The following is a 20,678-nucleotide window of genomic DNA, read 5'->3' on the forward strand; positions in this document are numbered from 1 at the left end:
TGTAATGGGTTAAGTCTGCCTCTGATTTGGTGATCATCTTTGCGCCATGTGGTCAGACGCTGGTTACGGTAACGATAATAGGATCATCTGGTTTTGGGGGAAAATATAAGAGTGAGTATTGAAAATCGGATTCCACAATGAGAGAAAATGCCTCTGATGCAAAGCTCGATGCACATTAACAGTGAAGGCAGGTGGAGGAGAGCGCTTATTTGAATTAAAGGGAGGGGACAGCATCCTCCCCCGTTGTTCTCGCTGCCGGTGTAACGCGTGCGTAAAGTTGCTAGGTTGGGCCACACTCCGGCTGTGTTTCTGGACCGGACCATTTGCGTGCGTGCTCTAGTGTGAGTTTGGAAGTGGTTTGGACCGCGGAGTGGTGCCACTGCTTAGTGCAAGGTGCCACACGTATCTCTGTCAGTCTGTCAGGCGAACACCACGCGTCCAGGCGAGGTGGAGAAGAAAAAAAAAGGAGGGGGTGCAAGAAAGGAAGACAGACAATGCGGTTTTGCGATGCGTTTATTCCTTTGTGCAATCCACTCCCACTTCGATGAAAAGATGATGTGTACAACATGAATTTCTTGTGATTTGTCCATTTTTCCCTGTATTTTTGCGATCACGCTGACTGAATTTACCTGCATTTTCACTGAGCCAAACCTAGAGATGAAATTTCCAATAGAAAACCCGAGAAAACAAGTTAACTGGGATCCAGAACAAGGTTGGTGAATATTGCTGTTTTACTGTGGAATAACTTCAGATATGCAATTAAATAGTACTCTTAATGTCAGTAGCCTAAACATCTGAATGGAAATACTTGATACACAATCTCATCAGGCTGCATTATTCACAGACTCAGTATACAGAAATTCATATTTATGCTTCTTTTCATTTAATTGAGCGGTCCCTTTATTTGCTTTTGTGATGCAAAATTACCATTCATATACGACAACGCGGCTTTTCTAGTCTGCACTATCTGTCCGCTCAGACGTATAAAGCAACGCTGCTGGATGTGGAGCTCTGGTAGTGACAGGCTGGCAGAAATAACCAGTGTGAGAGCGGAAGAGATTTCAAAAGAGACTAGGCTGTAAAATGTGTCTACTTAAAAATAATGTCGCCATCTAAAAGACATCATTATACTTAGGAATATAATTTCTAAGAATTTCAGACATGCGATTTTTATTTGAAGAGAAATGTTGTTGTTGTTTTAAATAATATCATGACTCATGTACCCCTTGCCCTTTCAAAAGCATGTAAGAGTCGTGCTAAGTCTCCAGTCACTGCTGGAAAGGAATTCTGCTTTAATACACTATGCATGGATATCGTGTTGAGGATGCTGTTTGCGCCTCCCTTAACAGAGGTTTTATTTTGAAATCAGTCACTGCCGGAAGTGTTTGATGTGCACTGGGATTGATTTAATGTTTGAAATTTGAGGCTCAGCTGCCGAATTAAACGCCTACAACCTGCCCAGTGCCACAGGGCCTAAGGCTTGCCTGAGCCTTTATGTTTAATACCACTAGACTTCTTTTTGTACACTTAACTGTACATCAGATGTAAATATGATAGACACTATCATCAAACTCCTCATCTGTATCCACATGCTCTGTTTGTCCATCTTTGTGGTCGACATGAGGGGCATCACTACATGAGAACATTTCCTCTGCTTTGGCCAGACATACTTGGATCCAAAGGGTGAGGGCTGAGAGGTTGAGATCAGATAAAAAAAGAAAAAACACCACTTTCCACTCAAGCCTTATTTAATTTGCAAAAATCAATTCGAAGCTGTTGCATGGTTCAAAAAGGATTTTGCATTAATGGATCATAGCCTCAGAAAGGTGAAATGCAAACCTTATAGTGCTCACTGCACTTTTGGTTTCAACTCTAGCTGTAAAATATAGATTATAGTTTCATATTCTCTGCTTTTTCTCAGAAGTGCATGAAGTTGACTTTGAAATGAACCAAATAAACTAAATATATGACATTCAGTCATAGTTCATTTATTTAATTTCACGCAGTCAAACACTGTGATAAAAGGTAATTAAAATCTTAGTTAGATTAGTCATGGACTTGGCCTAGTTTGAAATTCACTAACCAGTAACTGTTCCACTTCATCTCTAAAAAAAACATTGCACCAAATATAGCATACGATACTGAGTCTTCCAGCTGATTCACCACCCAGTCTTTTTTTTTCTAATAGATTTGTGCTCTATTGCAGTCAGCACCTTTAAAGACAGATACTGTAAACCGAAAGTGTTTTTCTCCACCTTAAGCTGACATCACATTGGTGTTATTGATTCAGTCTTTTATATAAGAATTGACTCGGAAGATGAATAGCTCTTAGATCAGGGAACAAGCCACTTCCTGGACATTCTTTGACTCATGGGTCGATGTGTGTGTGTGTGTGTGTGTGCGAGTGCATGGTCATGCTGTGGGGACCTGAATCTGTTTAAACACTCACACTACGGGAACAGAAAGCAAGTCCCTAGGGATGAGAAATGTATTTGTTTTGTTTAATGGGGTGATATTACTTTTGGGATATGCTAAGTACAATGCACACATGCTTAATCAAGTATTTATGACTTTAGAGGAGGGGAAATGTATTTCTTTAATATTTCCTGGAGACTTATTCCATCTTGCCTAAACCTCAACTTAACACATACCTTCAAAGGTTACATCACAGACAACAAGCTCCACCCATGGCTCAGAGGCACTCCATGCTTTCCCTTTTTAGAGTTGTGGGGGCGTCAGGGCAGGGGTGAAGTCTAGAGCTCTGAAAAAGCTCACGCAGTGCTTTATATACATTAAGGACGTCGAAATTTGGCTATCTCCATAGGTGTTGTTTGATGGTTGACCTGCTACAGTACACATGCATTTATTATGAAACCTCTTTTGAAGACAATAACTGAAAGTGGCACTTATCCCTCACTTACAGTCTATTAGAAAAATTGGATCCTGCTTCCATTCAAAGAGAGTAACTCAATTTTCACCTTCACCTCTGCCAACATTACTGTAAGGTTTTCATTGGTGTGCTTTTTATATATCTGTGTTAGCTTCAGGCAGTCAGTCCATCCATCCATCCATCCATCCATCCATGTGTTGTAACAGAGCAGGGTTGAAATCAGATGTTAAAATAAGAGTACAAATTATGATCGGTAAGGCAGATGTGAGGCCAAGTGATTGTGGACTCCTTTTCACAAGTGAAATCTGAAATACATTTTACATGAAGAAATTCTCAGGATAACAAGCTGCTGAGATGACAAAGGAGTCTTGCTATGTTTGGCGGAGCTGTAGGCTGGATAAATAGATTTCTTTTCTAATAGTGTTTGACTTTGCAAAAAGCCTTTTATTAGCCCAGTGTAGGAGGTATAAAATGTTTTCAAAGCTTCATAAAGGACACATAGTTTTAAACAGTTGTAATGCAATTATGTTAATGTCTCCACAACACAAAATTCGAAATATAAACCAAAAGAAAGGCTGAAGGTGAGAGAAAAGGTGAAAATAAGAAAAAGAATCTGCGAACAAATCAACAATTGAAATGTCCAAATGCCTGTTGATTTAGGTAAAAGGTTCTTACAAAAAGAGCCTTTAGCCAATTATTATAACACATCATAAATGACCATCAGAGAGACAAACGTGCAGTAAACTGGTGTTTCCATCTTTGTAATCTATATTAAAAAAAAAAAAAAGTGTTACAGCAGCCCTTTCTTCCCTCCTACTTTCTTTGCTAGTGGCAGTCCAGACCAACTTGGTCCCTCCCAAAAAGGTCCAGCCTGGCATGGTGAAGTCAACCCTGGTCCAGGCAAGTGTTGCCACCATGCAAAACCCAATGGGCTGCGACCCGAAAGCCAGTGGTCACTGTCCACTGCCACGTCTGTCCATCTCATCTCGCTCTGCCAGTGTTGTGGCTAGCATGGACACCAACTCTGATGGCTCGACAGCAGGGCCCCACACAGTGATGAAGTGGAAGACGGTGCTTGCGGTGTTTATTGTGGTTGTTCTCTACCTGGTTTGTGGAGGTCTTGCCTTCAGGGCTCTGGAGCAGCCATTTGAGAGCAACCTGAAAACTAGCATCACCCTGGAGAAGGCCTCTTTCCTCGAAAGACACCCATGTGTTACTCCCAGTGAGCTGGACGCCATCATCAAGGTAAGCGCTTGAAAGTGGACATGATTGTCTGGTGTTTGTTTCCTTCTTCCAGGCATTTTGGCAGCTTCTGTGCACTTTATTATAGTACAGAGCAATTAGGTAGAGGTAAAAGGATGGGAAGCTGGCGCTATTCCCAGTTGTCGTAGAGCAGGAGGCAGGGTCCCCTGGATGGGAGCAGAGTTTAAAAGGATGGCAAAGCATGCCATCCTTTACGTTGGGCCTATCTTGTGGTTAAGAAGTAGCTACGATAAGACTGCACAGTGCTCCTTTCTGTCAAATAAAAGGAATGTGGAAGTGCCAAAAACTGCAGTTACTATAATGGCCTCTTAAAGTTGGCTCCAAAAGTCAATCCTCACAGACTCCCATGGTAAAATGCCCAACTTTACAGCATTAAAGAACACATTTATAGCTTGGCACAAAAATAGTTTTGACCTCTGTGGATAATTTCCCTCTTAATAAAAACTACAGTGGGTGAACTCCTTCATTTTTGCACTAAAGTAAGGGATTTGGAGCCACTGAATTTTATACAATTTAAAAATTGTTTGTGCTCTCAGGGCTTTTTGAGGCACTTTTAATCGAATTATATGGCTGCTGCTTGCTACAGCCTGACCAAGACATTTGTTCTGCCCTTCCCATTGAATGGCGGTTTCCTGAGTAACAGCTGATAACTGATAACAATCAACCTTCCCGTAGAAACCTAAATGCATTTAATTTTCTAATAAACACATATACCAGCACATGCAGCCTGATATTACGTAACAAAAGACAGCATGATCATTGAGAAGAGGGCAAAAAATGTCTTCACAATGACCTTTATGCTATATTCACAACAAACATTTTTTTTTATTTAATTGCAGCTCTCTCTAGTTTTCTTGCTGTGTAAAGACAGTAATGATAGCAATAAGGCCCATTTTCTCCCATTTTATTTGACAAATAACTAACTTGTATTTGAATAGCTAAAAAACCTTCAATAATAGATGTATTAGTGCGGTATGAAATTCCAGAGTGCAGCTTTAACAACGCCCACATGTTTTAAATAAGGAAACAAGCTCATGGCTGTGACAGCGCTGTTATATTTACTGTGAGAAATGCCAGGAACCAAGTTTTTTTTTCAATGTTTTCTTTTTAATACTGTGTGATGTTGCTCTATTATGACATACAAAAATTGTTAAAATCTTTAAAGACCCAAGAGAGATTTCAGAAACTCAATATTCTAAACAGTCTCCACAAAATCCCGTCACTATCTGCTTTCCCCCCTCAATACAGCATCTGCTGTATAGAAGCAGGGTGCCGGTGTTTTAACGGGCACAGCTGTTCGCCCAAAAAACTCGTCTGATAACTCTTAAACCATATGGTCTGACGCCGTCTTTAGAGTGTTCCACATTTTACCAAGCCAGCTTGTGAAACTTTTTGTAATTGTGTGCACTATCAAGCAGACCCACAAAACAGAACCATTCCCATCTCATTGAAACTTAACGGCGCATTTCACAATGCATTTTTATGGTGTCAGCCGCTTTATAACACACTATGACAACGGTTCACATTGTTCTCTAGCACCACATCCAAAATTATGGATCAAGATTTAAGGTCACTACAACCAGCTGACACTTACAACTGCAAAGGGGAGTGGAAAATGATTTGAGATGTACAAGTGGGTGAGTGGGAAGTTTGATTTGTGGGGGAGTGATGGGAAAAAGCAATCAGTTTGCAGAGAACATCTAGAAATAAAAGAAAGAAACATTCTGGACAATCAAAAGAACTGAGTAACACAAGAGCTGAAATACAAACACAAGCACACAATTAACAGGAATCAAAAGAGACTGAAAATAGTTTTTCTTGGCAATAGAGAGAGAAAAAACCAGCCTTTTCAAAATCTTGTGCTTTCCTGTTTTTCGAATGTAGCTTGAAAATAGTAAAGACTTGGAAACAACCAAATGGCAATGCTAATGGTGTGTTCCACTTTCCACTAGGATGGCTCCATTTGACGTTAATATCTTCAACACTACTCCAGTGAATATCGGATTGCCTCTCTCCTTCTCCACACCCACCTCTGTTCTTTTCTTCTTCTGCTTCTAGCTTCTTCTTTTATTTCTCTAGCAGTGCTCAACCTTTGAGCCACAAAAGCCCTATCAAGAGCTTTCAAAAATCAATAACAGTATGTCTTATGGAGGAGTGTGTGGAAATTAGAACCTTTAGCATGGAGTGCCTGGGGTCCGGAGGGAATCAATTATTCATTACACAGACCAGCAGGCACGCACACCTCCTGCTGCTCAAAGTAAAAGAGCTAGAATCATAGACATGAGATTCTTCTAGACAAATCATCTAATTCAGATAGATAAGAAAATGTTTAATGGCATGTCAAGTCATTGATCTGATATAGTTAATTAAGAATAGGGGCAAATTAGTCATGCTCGGTTTGTGCACTTATATGTATAATTATGAGCTTTTTACTGCTACTCCTCTCCTTTCTATCGTAGCTTCATATGTGAGGTACTAACATAATCAAAACATAATATGTAAATTTCTGTAAATCAGTAGATATAATGTTTATCTGCTGAGTTGTTATTGGATTCCAATACTAAGTGTAAGCCATGTGTGAAGTTCATATGAACAAATAACACTCTTTTTTCCTGGTGTCTCAAGCAAAAGCCTGGAGGACATGCTGCTTCACAAGTACTCCATCAAAAAGTCTGCCCGGTCCTCTAACAGTTTCCATTATCGGCCTGTGTGTGCTATGTCAAGCCTGTCACTCAGCCGAAGCCTTTATGTGGGGACACAGCAGCGGTGACTCACTGTTGTCAAACTGTTTGGTGGAGGAGTTGACAGAAAAATGGCAACCTTGGGAAGCATGTGCATGCCTGAGATGGAAGCAGACAGTATATCACATCGCAAGCTCTTGTTAGGGCACAGCGTGTGTTGATTTAATGTGTGTGAGTGTGTGCCCATGCACGTCTGTTGACCTCCTCGTGTATCTTCAATATTTGTGTCGTCCACGCACCCACTGTGCGCCCACGAAGACAGCAGACCTAATTGGCTTTCCTGTTGCTGTTTTGATGACTCACACTATGGCACGATGTGAAGCCGTGCTGTTACTGACACCAGTCAGGTCTCATTTATTGATGAGTCACTTATTTAAAATAAACTTTTGTATTCACCGAGCTACCTGCAGTAGAATCTACGTCAGGACGTGCTGCCATTTCCGTCATAATCTTATATAGCACAAATTGTGCTTTTCCGGAAAACGTCAAGCAAATTCTACATACTTGATCAAATGCGAAATCAAAATGCTCCACTAACTAGTGAAGGTTAAGCTCTTTAGATGGCTGCACTGAAAAAGAAAGGCAAAAAAGATTCATTTCTACTCATTTCCATTTCAGGTTTTCCTTGAAAATACCTCCACAGCTTAACACTGGGCTTTTAAGCATAAATAATAAACTTTTATTTTATTTTTTTCCCTATTATATTGCTATTTTCATTTGAATCTGATCACTTGTTCCACATGAAAAGCCAATCATAAAAACCAGCCATATACGACCATTCTGTGAGGACATAATGAAAATCACATGATATTTTGCACAATGCTATTATTCATTTAACATAATCCAAAAAAGTGCATTTAAATTAATTAATCAGGAAAAAGTGTGAGCACATCTATAAAAGCAAAGGTTTTGGTAGTTTGCTTATGTGGAGCTTTCTGATGTGTGCATTCAGGATTAAAGACATCAGCAATGATCTTAGAGAACCAATTGTTACTGCCCATCAAGGGCATTTCCAAACAATCTGAGATCCATCATTCCACAGTGAGAAAGATTATTCATACGTGGAAAGCTTTCAAGATAGCTCCAAAGTTTCTGAGGAGTGGAAATCACAGCAAATTCACAAGTTTAGACAATGAGTCAACAGGCCCGAAGTTAGCAGGTGAAATGTTAAAACTGGCTTACGTTTGCAAAGTTGCATCTGAACAAACAACAACGCGATTTTGGAACAATGTGCTTTGAACAGACATGCACAATGCCCTATTTGGCAAAAAACGAAACTCAGCATATCAGGACACCTCATGCCAACTGTTAAGCATGATAGTGGAGGCGTAATGATTTGGACTTGTTTTGCAACCACAGGATCTGGGCACCTTATAGTCAGTGAGTCAAACCTGCATATATCAATTCTAGCCAAAACTGGGTCACGCAACAAGATTTGATTACAAGCACAGCAACAAAACAACAGAACGGCTAAAAAGGGAAAGAGTCAGAGTGTTGCAATGGACTGAAGTGCTGTCGTGGGACCTTATGAGAGCTGTGCGTAAAGGGACACCTGCAAACCTCAATGAACTGAAGTAATGTTGTAGTTATATGTATCCCAAAATTCCTCCACAATGATGTGAGAGACTGATGATGACTACTGAAAAGGATTACTCAAGCTACTGGTGCTAAAGGTTCTGTAACCTGCTGAATCACTATATGTAATTAGTTTAAATACACTGTTTCTGTATTTCGGCTTAGTTGTTAAAAAAAAATGGTATAATATATCATGTGATGCTGTTCGTCTGAGCTGGAACTAAAATAATTTTAGGACCTGGTAAGGACCAGATGATTTTATATTATTATTATACCGTGATACGTAACCTTAGAAAGAGACCGTGCACTTTCTTTTTACCCTGATTGTATATGATGGACCTCAGTGTCCTTCATTGCAACAAGCATTAACTTTTCAAGGGGGTTAGGTTAAAGCTTTAGATATTAGTAATGTTGAAAGTGCTGCAGAGGACAGTGCTTGGCAATGTATCACGATGAGGTTGGGTGAAGGATAGAGTAAGGCACCATGCTGGCAGGATCACCGCTGTACCCCGCTGTGGGGTAGAAAGGCACACCGAGAGGATAAAAATCTGCAGTGAGTGTGTTTGCTCTGTAATGATCCTGCACTGAAGAAACAGAAAACACATTAGCCACGAGGACTCGCGAGCACTCTGCAGTGATTCTTCGGTGAAGTCAAAATAGAAAGGAGCACGAGGCGTGAAACGAAAACACCATTTGTCTTGCTAATTAATGTGCTGCAACACAACACAAGTCACCATCCTCATGGCTCCAAAGTGCATGTGCAAAAGGAGGATTTTTCTCTCATGAAGCATGAACATGGCCGAGAAACAGACAAGTGCCAAAAATAGATCTCCTCATACAGTATTCAGATACATTGTGCGGCTATTTATAGCTCTCCCTTGACTCCAGAATTAGGTTATTTGGGGTTTATTATATAATTACCACTTTGATACTGCCCCCATAAAGCAGCTGTGTCTGCTAAAACCTATGAAGTAACGTAATTGAAACTGCCTAATTATAGATACAAAAAATCCGTCTCATTAGGGAGAGAGGGCACTGATGGAGCCGAGGTAATCACATGTAAGATTCTGAATAGGCATGTGCAGCGAGGTGTTTAGTGGTCCCAGACTCTCTGCTGTAAAATGCGTATCACGCCAGTTCATACATACTTTATTATACCGCTCTGCACTCTCTGAAAGGTTATCTCACATCTCACTGTATAAAATGGGGGCTGCTCTGTGTGACTTTCATGTCAGCAGAAGTTTTGAGGCTAAAGATAAAGAACTATAAATGCTTGTGTAGAGAACACAGCATGCCCATATACAGAAAATGTAGAAAGACCAAATGATAGTCAATTAACTTTTCATGGCAGCATAATGCAGCACAGAAGGCAATCAATGAAAATAATGAAGCAGTAAATGTTTTCCCCGCACTAGACAAACTAGTCGATGGAACGCAGAAAAAAAGGCTGACGTGAACAAACAACAGGGAAACAGCAGTGTTTGGGCTGCAAGTGAGAGTCTGTGTGGATTTGGTCCATGTGAACTGTGAAAACATTGAAACTGGGTGTGTGGAGAAACAGCTCCTCGAAGAGAGCCAGACACTGAACAGTTTAAACGCATCCTGTGGTCAGATCAACTTGATGTGCAAACGATTAGTAATTCGAAAAGCTCACAAGAGCCTGCTGCCTCATTTAAAAAAAAACAAACAAGTCTTTTTTAAACTCACAAGCCAAAGATGATCAAGAGGAAATTAAAAAAAGAGCAATCATACATGTTTATTGCAATGCTTAGTTATTGAGTTTCCAATTACAGTTCACAACAGTCAGAAAACAGTAGTTCAACACAATATGAGTCTGGACTGAACTACAACAGTGATCAGCTGATTTAATTAACTGTAACTCAATCCACAGCCTCAAGGCCAGGGACGTCTCCAGAATTTCTTCATAGCCATATGTATAGGCCATAGGCCATATGGGCACCACCAAAAATATTGTGGTGGCACACCAAAAGCAAAACAGTACAGGAGTGCCGGAGGTGATGGGGTGATGACTATAAATTGTGAGGGACCTACAAAGTGACACAATATGAATGACAAAAATCATATATGCAGTAATAAATAAATTATTTATTCCGCTACCGAGGGGGGTCCTTGGTAGCGCCCCTGCTCGTTCCATGGATATAAGAATGATTCACACCTCATTTAGCTTGCATTCCCTTCCTCTATTGTTCAGAGCCTTTTTCTTTGTATTCAGGTGGTGACCTTCTGGGCTGATGTTGGAGATCGTTGCACTGGATCTAATCTCAGTTTCCTCACGAGTGTTACGCAATCAATTGCAATACATAGAGGCACATGTAACAGAAACAATAGTAGGACGTTGTTACTCACACTGTTCACACCATTGGGGCTGTGTATAGTGAAATCAAAGCAGACATGTGTTTGTTGTGTTGTCATCAGCTGAGCTGGCATACAGTCATAACCTTGATTAGTTTGTAAAAGCTCAGCGGCAAAACAGGAGCCAGCTGCTATTAAGCATTTAAGCAATTTAAGCAATTTTAAATACTTTTAATCCAAATAATTTCTATATTTCCCTACTTTCCAGCATGCTATAGATTCTGTGAGTGGAGGAGTGAGGCCTACTGGAGACACATTGTACAATTCCAGTCACTGGGACCTGGGCAGTGCCTTCTTCTTCGCTGGAACTGTCATTACAACTATCGGTAAAACTATTAGATAATGCTCTCTTTATTACTCTAAAACACGATGAACCTGGTATTGCTGACAGTCCATGCAATTTTCATTGTACGTGTGAACCATCAAAATTCATTTTGAACTCAATTTTAACAATCTAAGAATAATGTAGACTGAGGCGAACCTCAAATCTCATAAAAAATACATGCACGAGGTACTCTCAAAAGCACAGTCTTCATTTATACAGCGCGAACAGATGTAAGAGGATGTACGAGAAGGAAAAGTTTGTAGTAGTGAGGACTACTAAATGGCATCAATGTTAAGCCTTGCCATTCTTAAGTATATATGAGAGAGAGGGAGTCCCATTCACAAGAATTCAGTCTGATGTCATTTTGTTGAAGATGTATGTGAGACCTGACTCATTATTCAGTGTATGATGAAGACACTGTTGAGTTTGTTTTTTTTTTAAATTGTCTCATTTTGCCCTTTCTTGCTTTTTAAAGAGAAACAGTAAATTGTGACTCACTGAAATTCTTTTAAAAATGAAAGTAAAAAGACTTTGGGTACCTGGCTTTGATATACAATCACAAAATCAAAGCTGAGGCACTACTGTTTGTATTCCCTCTATCAGCTGTGGGTACCATCCTTTAGGTGACTGGAAAAACAGCATGTCCCCGACCTCCTTAATGGTGTAGTCTAGAAATTTAATTAACCTGGTAGCTTGCTTCATTTAATCTAGTGCACAAATAGAAGATCAACAAAAATATCACCCCATAGGACCCCCTCCATTAATAAAAAAAAGCAAATTATATGTATTTTTATTTAAGGGAAAAAGAAAATATTTGAGAGGACCTTCAAAGATAGCAGGATACAATCAATATTAATTAGACATTCTACAGAAACAAAAACAGGGAGGCTTTAACTCTACAGATAAACAGGATAAGATTGAAGCCTCCTTAAGGACATCATCTTTTTCCTTTTATCTATTATGAAAATAGAAAATAGATGAAAAATTGAAGACACTCATTTTAAAATTATATGAGCAATATATATACTGTTAATGTGTTTCTCTTAAAGAGACTGAAATTTGAAATAGATCCTTGCATGCTTTTTTTTTCTGATGCTGAAGCCATTGACTCCATTTTTTTAAACTAATATACTTTTCTGATCCAATATCCACAATTAGAAGTAAAAAGCAATGAGAGGTGGCTTAAGACTTGTGTGTCTCCTGCCTCACTGACGCTCCTCAAGCTCCTTCTTTTTACCTCCCTGTATTATAGTATGTCATTATTAATTCAATTTTCTTTAAGGGGAATCTAATTATTACTTACCTCAAGCCCTGCTCCTGGAACTGAAAGGTATTACATAAGGGCTTCAATTGATTATGTTGCATAAGGAGGTCTTGATTGTCTTCTGCTTCTCATCTTACCACTCACTCTTCTCAGCCCTGCTTTGTTTTTTGACCTTCCTGTCCTGTTTCTTCATTTCTTCTCCCCTCCTCCTCCTCCTCATTCTGCTTTCAATTGTTCAACAGGTTACGGAAACATAGCTCCGAGCACGGAAGGCGGGAAAATCTTTTGCATCCTTTATGCCATATTTGGCATCCCTCTCTTTGGCTTCTTGTTGGCGGGGATCGGAGACCAGCTGGGGACCATCTTTGTAAAAAGCGTCTTAAAAGTTGAAAAGATATTCAGGGTGAGATACAAGTAACACATTGTGATGTTTTCTTCTTTACTGGCTGTGTAAAAAAGTCAAATATGCAGATATCATTCTAACATTTAGCTGCATTTTTATTCTTACCCTAATGGCATATGTAATGGTGTCTTCTTTTTTGTTTGTGAGCCATGTCTCATTGCTTTTTGTGGCTCACACTGTCACTCTTACATCATCTTTTTAGTTGCTTATATTGGTTCTAAATGCACCTCCTGTTCTTTTCAGCAAAAACACAAGCAGATTAGCCAGACGAAGATAAGGGTCACATCCGTTATCCTGTTCATCCTGGCTGGCTGCATTGTCTTTGTCACCATCCCTGCTGTCATCTTCAAACACATTGAGGGCTGGACCACACTGGATGCCATCTACTTTGTCGTGATCACGCTCACTACAGTGGGAATAGGAGACTATGTGGCAGGTAGAGCTACGCTCCAAAATTCGGGCACAGTAAGCTGTTCTGTTGAAGTTTTGGGCTTAATTTCTGACCATAACGACATTTTCCTTCCTCTTCAGGTGGAAATCGCAAGATCGACTACATGAAGTGGTACAAGCCTCTGGTGTGGTTCTGGATCCTCATAGGTTTAGCGTACTTTGCAGCCGTCCTCAGCATGATCGGAGACTGGCTCGAAATACTGTCTAAAAAGACCAAAGAGGAGGTAAGTCTTGTATATGTATTATTTTACAACTCTACTCTGGATCTGAAGGTTCAGAGGCAGCATCTTATATATTATAATTATTAAAATATCTATAGTGAGTTAAAAATTATCTGTGGTTTGCGTCTCAATTTTTTTATTTTTAGGATCTCACTACGGTGCTGCAGTATTCAGAATTAAAAGCCTTCTTATTTTTCTTGTATTGTCTTGTTCTTCCATCTCTTAAAGACTTCAGTCGCACAGGCTTAGAGACCAGGTGGCATCCCCCTGGCATAGCAGTGTTTCACTATGGAAAAATATGTATTTCCCCAAGCGGTTGGTAATGTTTGCTGGAGGTTGCTGTGTGTCACTAATTAAAATCTGTTATAAAGAGGGTGCTGCACCAAAAACCTCCTTGTGATATCTTTGGTTGATTGCAGATTTCCACCAACATCTGTAATTTTGCAAACCCTCGCCATTTACTCTCTGAGCTGTGGCGTGACTGTAAAAAGTTTGATGGACACTGGAAGCAGAGACTATTTGGCTTCAATGTTAAAAAGATATAAAACAACACATTTCAGAGAGACATTTCAGAAAGACTTAACTTTTATTTTGAAGGCAGATGCTTTCTCTTTTCAATATGTTCCACTTTTCAGTGGGTGTTTGCAAATGTTTTCACTCTATCAACTTCCAGCAACCCGCCAGCAACCAATCAGCAACCAACAAGTGGATATGCATGTTTCCCTAGTGACCCTTCTCTTTAAAAGCATCTCGTCTTTTCGTGAATATTTAAGCAAATCAATGTTAACCTGATGCCAGCTGGGCGTAAGAGTAAGAAGAATAATTGGAAATGAAGCATTTAAAGCAAGGGCAATGAAAATGGGGCATAGGTCAATTAGGGATACTGTTGCTAATCTGTATATTATCCTTTAACTGTTGCTTTGTTTCCATGTTCATATTTCATAGGTTGGGGAGTTTAAAGCACATGCTGCTGAATGGAAGGCAAATGTCCGAGCAGAGTTTCGTGAAACTCGACGGCGTCTGAGTGTTGAGATCCATGACAAGCTCCAGCGGGCTGCCACCATCCGTAGCATGGAGCGCCGTCAGCTTGGCCTAGAGCAGCGAGCTCACTCCCTTGACATGCTGTCACCAGAGAAACGGGCTTTGTTCGCCAGTCTGGATGCTAGCCGCTTCAAGACGTCCTCCCAAGAGAGCATCGACAGCAAACTGAACAACCTGAGGTTGAAGGGGGCATGCGAGCCGTACGATCTTCAGGGAAACGAGCAAACGCAAGAGACCGCATCATCTTCAGAGGAAAATCTCTTCAACCTACGATTCGGATCCCTCAGTAAGCTGGCCAGGCGCAACAAGAACCGTGAACTGCGGAGGAACATACCTGAAGATGTTCGGCGGGCAAGTTTAAGCATAAACAATGGCAGCGCCATGCTCGGGGAGGAGAGAACGGAGGAAGAAGAAGATGGTGAGCCAGATGAGGAAAACAAAGAAAGAAAAGAGGGAAACACCAGTCTGACAAACCTCTCACAGTACACAATGGAGCGCTCAAAGTTGAATGGGTTCACACCGGCACTGGCCAAAGACAGTGAGAATAATTAAGTATTGAATGCACAAACACTTCATCCACATACAAGGAGTGTTGAGACAGGAAGAGTGAAAGATACTCAGACTGGGAGAGTGCACAGTCCTTTGAGATGTCAAGAAATGTGCCTTTCTGTTTCCTATGCTTAGATTGGAACTGCTCCCAAGAAGTCAGTCATCATGCCATAGCTATGGGAAGAAAATGTGTTGCCAAAAATGAATAAAACTAACGGTGCAGAAGAGGGTGCAGTAGAAATACCTCATTGAGATGTTGCTGTTAAATAGGCTACTTAAGAACTTTGATTTCTACAGGAGCAGTATTGAACAGCTCTGTTGTTTTTTTTTAGCCCTCAAGGCTCTTCTTCCATCTGTTCATGCTGAATCGTATTTTTTTTTAACAATGTGGGCAGGACCGTTTGAGAGCTAGATTCATGCCATTCATTCAGTAATATTATTGATCTATGGGTTGTCATCTCATACTCTAGGGGTCTATTTTTAGCCCAGCAGCATGCTACAAAGTGACTTTAATATTTATCGAACAGAGGAAAGTAGGTTGTGTTTTTGCTGGATCACCAGGCTGTATTTACCTAGATGACATGTAGAACTGTTGCTACATTATGTTTGGCTTTGAAAATGTAGCCTGATGCGAAAAACTACAATATGTTAACAGCTTGAAAAAACAATCTGAAGTGCATGGTACCAACCATAACCATTCATTGCTGGCATAAACTAACTGGAAAGCTTGAATTTGCAGCTATCATAATGAGCAAAATACACTTCTTTCATTACTACTCTTCTCTCAACAGACAAACAATGTGTCTCTGTAATGATTGTTACCATTTTCTGAATTGTGAATCAACACAGACAAACATACACAAACGCAGACTGTCGGTAATGTAAAACACAATTGCATTTTTTTAATGACATTCAAATGATCACAAACACATGGAGAGTGTTTGGATGGATTTTAATTGATGAATGTGATGCTGTTAATTTGTATTCGCCAAGCATGTTTACATCTATGTTTACTTCTTTTTTTAAATCACCCAAGTTGTATTTTTCATTGAACTGTAAAATATACTGAACGTGTTTCTTTTTTGTATTGCTTTTTTAACAACACAACTCACAAAGCATCTTGACACTGCTATGTGTAGACGGGGGCATTTCTTAAAATTTTAGTCCATTTTCACTTGATTTGTATTTTGCAAACATTTACTGACACTCAAAAACAGCTTTAAATTTTACAGGATTAAATGTACCACTGTTGTACTTTGCATGCGTTCCTCAAGGTGGACATTACACACACACACACACACACACAGACACACACACACACACACACACACACACACACACTGATTGTTCCAGTAGCCTGCTTATCTGATAGCATTAATCTTTCCATGACCCTAACCTGTGACACACTGAGCAGCTGTTTGTTGTGTACAGTTTATTTTTGTCACATTAAATGTAGTGAGTGCCTTTTTAAAACAGAATAAATGAACAAAACATAAGAGGTATATTCATTATGTAAGTACTCACAGAAAATGAATGCAGTATTGACAAAATTTGGACTAAGATAAATTAGAGCCTGACCAATTTATTAATGGGCCAGTATTATAGACAATACATAATGTCATCTTTTATTACCTTTCACAAAAAGGAAATAAAAGATGAGAGAAACACCCTTCAACCATGTCGCGAGTGTTGACATTGCATAATTTGTCCACCAGAGGGCACACTGTAACTTCCCTTATGACGAAGCAACGTGTTTGGAAGGTAACGACCATGTGATCCGAGCAAAGCTGGATGTAAGCAAGTAAATATGTTTATATATGTAAATATATATATAATATATATATATATATATATATATATATATATATATATATATATATATATATATATATATATATATATGTAAATATGTTTAGATGATTGGAATATCAGATTTTCACATCAACAAATATCAGTACTGGTCTTAAAGATCCTAGATTGGTCAGGCTCTGGATTAAAGGTAGCCATATAAACATATAATTCAGCCATTCTTCTTCTCCTCCATAATGTGCTCCTTACCACATATTCTATTGATAACTACAGTTAATGAAGCTTGCTTTAAAGGTTTTGCACCAATAAAAACAAAGTAATAGAAGCACTATTGTGATAACTACACAATAGTGCTTCTGATTTCTGATTTCTGAAAGCTGGACTTTTTCTTTTTCTTTTTCTTTTTAGCTTACTGGAATAAAAAATAAAGAGTGAAAATGGCAGTGTGTGAACACCAACAGCCTCATCAACACTGCTGATTTACTATTTTTCTTCTTTTCATTTTTTGACAGTTCTTATTTATAATATACAATATATATTTAAGTTACATTTTCTTATTTCCATTTAACATTTAAACTTTTTATTATAATTGTTTAAATAACATATGTAATGATAGTGAATCTTCCTCTGTGAAGCTTTTTGCAGTTATTATTATGCACAGAGCTTAACAAATTTATTTAACCACCATCAAATGTGGGGTTTACGCCAAAGTTGCCCTAATTAACGGCACAAAATAATTTTCTTCTGTTTCTGTAATTGTCGGTCTATCAGTGTGCACAAGTTCTTTCATTCAAATTATGAAATTCATTTGATATATATAAATATTCAAATATTTTTAATGCTAAATATAATTATTATTGTTGTCCACAAATGTTCAAATGTACTGTTTAACAAATAGCATAAACAATAGTAAAGCACAACACATTATTTTCAAATTAGGATGTCAAATTACAATTTTTTACAGAACAGAAACTGCAGTTTTAGGCACTGAATAATTTTTTGTCCTTTGTGCTGATTTATGTTTGGGCATTCAGTTTTATTTGCCTTAATAAATAAAACAAAACTTTTAAACTAGTTTTTGACAAATTTCTAAAATGTTTGTATATATTGTTTTTACGATGGGTGGTTTAATACAACACTATTTCAGAAAAGTGTTGCAGAAAACTGAAGGCCATGGTCTTCATGCACATGCACCCTGCTTTAAAATAGCTGACAGCCCTAAAAAAGAAAGAAAGAAAGAAAGAAAGAAAGAAAGAAAGAAAGAAAGAAAGAAAGAAAAGAAATGCCATGGAGACAGGTCAGTGAAGAAAGAGAAATTATCTGCATTTAACAATTGGTGTTATCTGTGGAACTTTCTTTCAGATAGTGATGTGACCTCATCCTGCTGCACTCCTTTTCTCTTTTGTCTTTCATTGTCTCCCTGTCCCCTTATCTCAATGGCTTTCCTACACATGATGAATCACCAGCAGATTTTAATCTCACTCTTGAACATTATTGCCCTGTGTCATTCATTAGTCTACTTACTAATGTGTTCAAACAATTAATCAGAGTTGTCTATATTGTAGAGGACGGTGAGCTCATTTGATGGACGCGTCTGTGTGTGATTGAGCTGGTAATGAAAATGCCCTACAGTAAAACTCACAAGCCAAACATATAAAGTTAGGTATGTAAAATCTGACACAGCAAAAATGCTAGAAAATAATATGCAGCATACTTTCACCCCACACACACTTACAACACGAGAGAAACAAAATCGAACTCAACATAAAACTATAAAAAAGAAAAGAAAGCAAAGAAAAAGATCCTCATATTGTCTCACTTTTAAATATTATAATATTTTTAACAAATTCTTAACTTTGTGTCTCAATTGAATATAATGAGGATCTGACGTGGGTACGGCAACATGGTATACATGTACACGCTAAGGTTAATATGCCAAGTCACACATAGAAAACTGGATGAATAAAACACAATTTACCAAAACACAGTGGGACATAATAACTTTACAGTAATTTTACATTGACTCTTGGAGGGATCAGGTCACTTCCTGAAAGTAAATTTTATTTCTAAAGCTAAAGTAAAACTAAAGTGCTTTAAACTCAAAGAAAGAAAGAAAGAAAGAAAGAAAGAAAGAAAGAAAGAAAGAAAGAAAGAAACAAACAAACAAACAGTTTCCCCCAAAATTAAATAAATAAGTAAACGTTCTTAGCGTGATGCTTACATCTACTGACAGTATACTTCTAAATCTCATGATGAGTGGATTCTTAAATCTGGCTTCACCCAAAGGCCTCCTTTGTCTAAATGGTCCTAAAGGTAGGTAAGAATAAGGTTGTGGGGATGTTTGACTTTGATGTCTATTGAACTGATATGTGATTTGTCATTTTTATCCCTCAGAGTCAAACAGTCATGATGCTGCATAATTAAGAGTTAAGAGTAAATATCATGGTTAAATGATATACCTTTGCCAAGCTTGTGGCTCTGTAAACTGCTACACCTCATTTCCTGTTCTGCTGCCCCTATAATGGAAACTAGATGGCGCAGTCAGGGTTAAATTCATTGAAGGTTAAATTGAATTTGCACACACAACTGTGTTGTTTGTTTTTGATGCTGCAAACATTAATGAGTGGGACTAATGAACATCCAAGCTTTTAAACCTTTCCTCATGCCAAAAGCATTTCTTATGGCTTCAGTTTTCCCTCATGCACAATGACATTTAAGGAGACTGTGACTGATGTCATCCATCAGCGTTAGAGCGTGCATGAATGTCCATGAGAGCATGCGTATCCCATCCAAAGCGGCCAATAACATGCGTGGGCACACATCCTTATCTGAGCAAGGGTAATCAATGGGAGGATAGCGGGTCTGAAATAAATTCACACACTGTTGTAAACAGATCCAGAAGATGGATTATAATGGAGAAATCTGCTCAGTTTCCTTTCCGTTTGCAGATGTTTAAAATGACCATGAATGACTCACAATGAAAGCATCAGTGGAGGTCAACACTTTCCCTATTTATTTATCATATCTTTACAGTCATTTACAAAGCAAATCTGCAGTCTAGACTGCGGCTTTTCTCCAACTTAAAATTTTGCCCAGCAAGCTATGTGACAGAGACAGGCCTGCCTCATGTTCATTATTCAGAATGGTTGGAATATCTATGACATTTTTGGTAATTTCCCAACAGCATGAGTGAGAAGATAGAAGTCACATTACTATAGCTAACACAACCTAAATTGTAATAATAACTTTTCATAAAAGCTTACAGTACAGTGTATTTAGCCTTCTATTTCTGGTCTGACATTTGGACTAGCAAAAAGAAAAATTCCCAATAGTGATGTGTGAGAATATTATCACCAGATGGCAGCGTACTACATCTTGTGCTACATTATCTGTAGACCAGGTGCAATGCACAGGCACAGATAAATGCTAATTAGTAACACGCAAGTGAAGTAGGAGAATTTCACCCACCATGAGACTTCCTGGATGAGCTGTCAGGACAATGAACTGCACATCATGCCAAATTATTTGTGAGATAACTGCAGTACAAACTCTCCAAAAAGCACAATGCTACAAAGCTTTTAAAACGGGAGTCCATTGACTCTGACGCTATAATAATGCTCTCCACGTTATGAAATAAAAATGTTTACAGATTAGAGAAATTATTTTAAGTGACAATAACTGGCTAATTTTAACTGAAATGGCAGCTAGACGGATCCTCAAGTCTATGTTGGTGTAAGTGCACTCTGTCTCCTAATTTAAATGCTGCATTGACGA

At 38.8% G+C, this 20,678-nt stretch overlaps 1 protein-coding gene across 2 annotated transcripts; it reads left to right on the forward strand.

The window, feature by feature from the left end:
- Nucleotides 1-36: 36 nt before the first annotated feature.
- kcnk10b (potassium channel, subfamily K, member 10b) lies at nt 37-16,594 on the forward strand. 2 transcript variants are annotated; one of them, XM_006798455.3, is made up of 7 exons: nt 37-111; nt 3,720-4,135; nt 11,051-11,168; nt 12,674-12,834; nt 13,078-13,270; nt 13,366-13,508; nt 14,451-16,594. In XM_006798455.3, coding segments are annotated over exons 1-7 (1,680 nt in total). In that variant the 5' UTR covers nt 37-110; the 3' UTR covers nt 15,099-16,594. The 2 variants fall into 2 exon arrangements, with proteins under 2 accessions (XP_006798518.2, XP_006798517.2); XM_006798454.3 differs by lacking the exon at nt 37-111 and adding an exon at nt 286-712.
- The last annotated feature ends 4,084 nt before the right edge of the window (nt 16,595-20,678 follow it).

Source organism: Neolamprologus brichardi, chromosome 19 (assembly GCF_056152115.1).
Source record: "Neolamprologus brichardi isolate AB-2024 chromosome 19, ASM5615211v1, whole genome shotgun sequence".
Lineage (NCBI taxonomy): Eukaryota > Metazoa > Chordata > Actinopteri > Cichliformes > Cichlidae > Neolamprologus > Neolamprologus brichardi.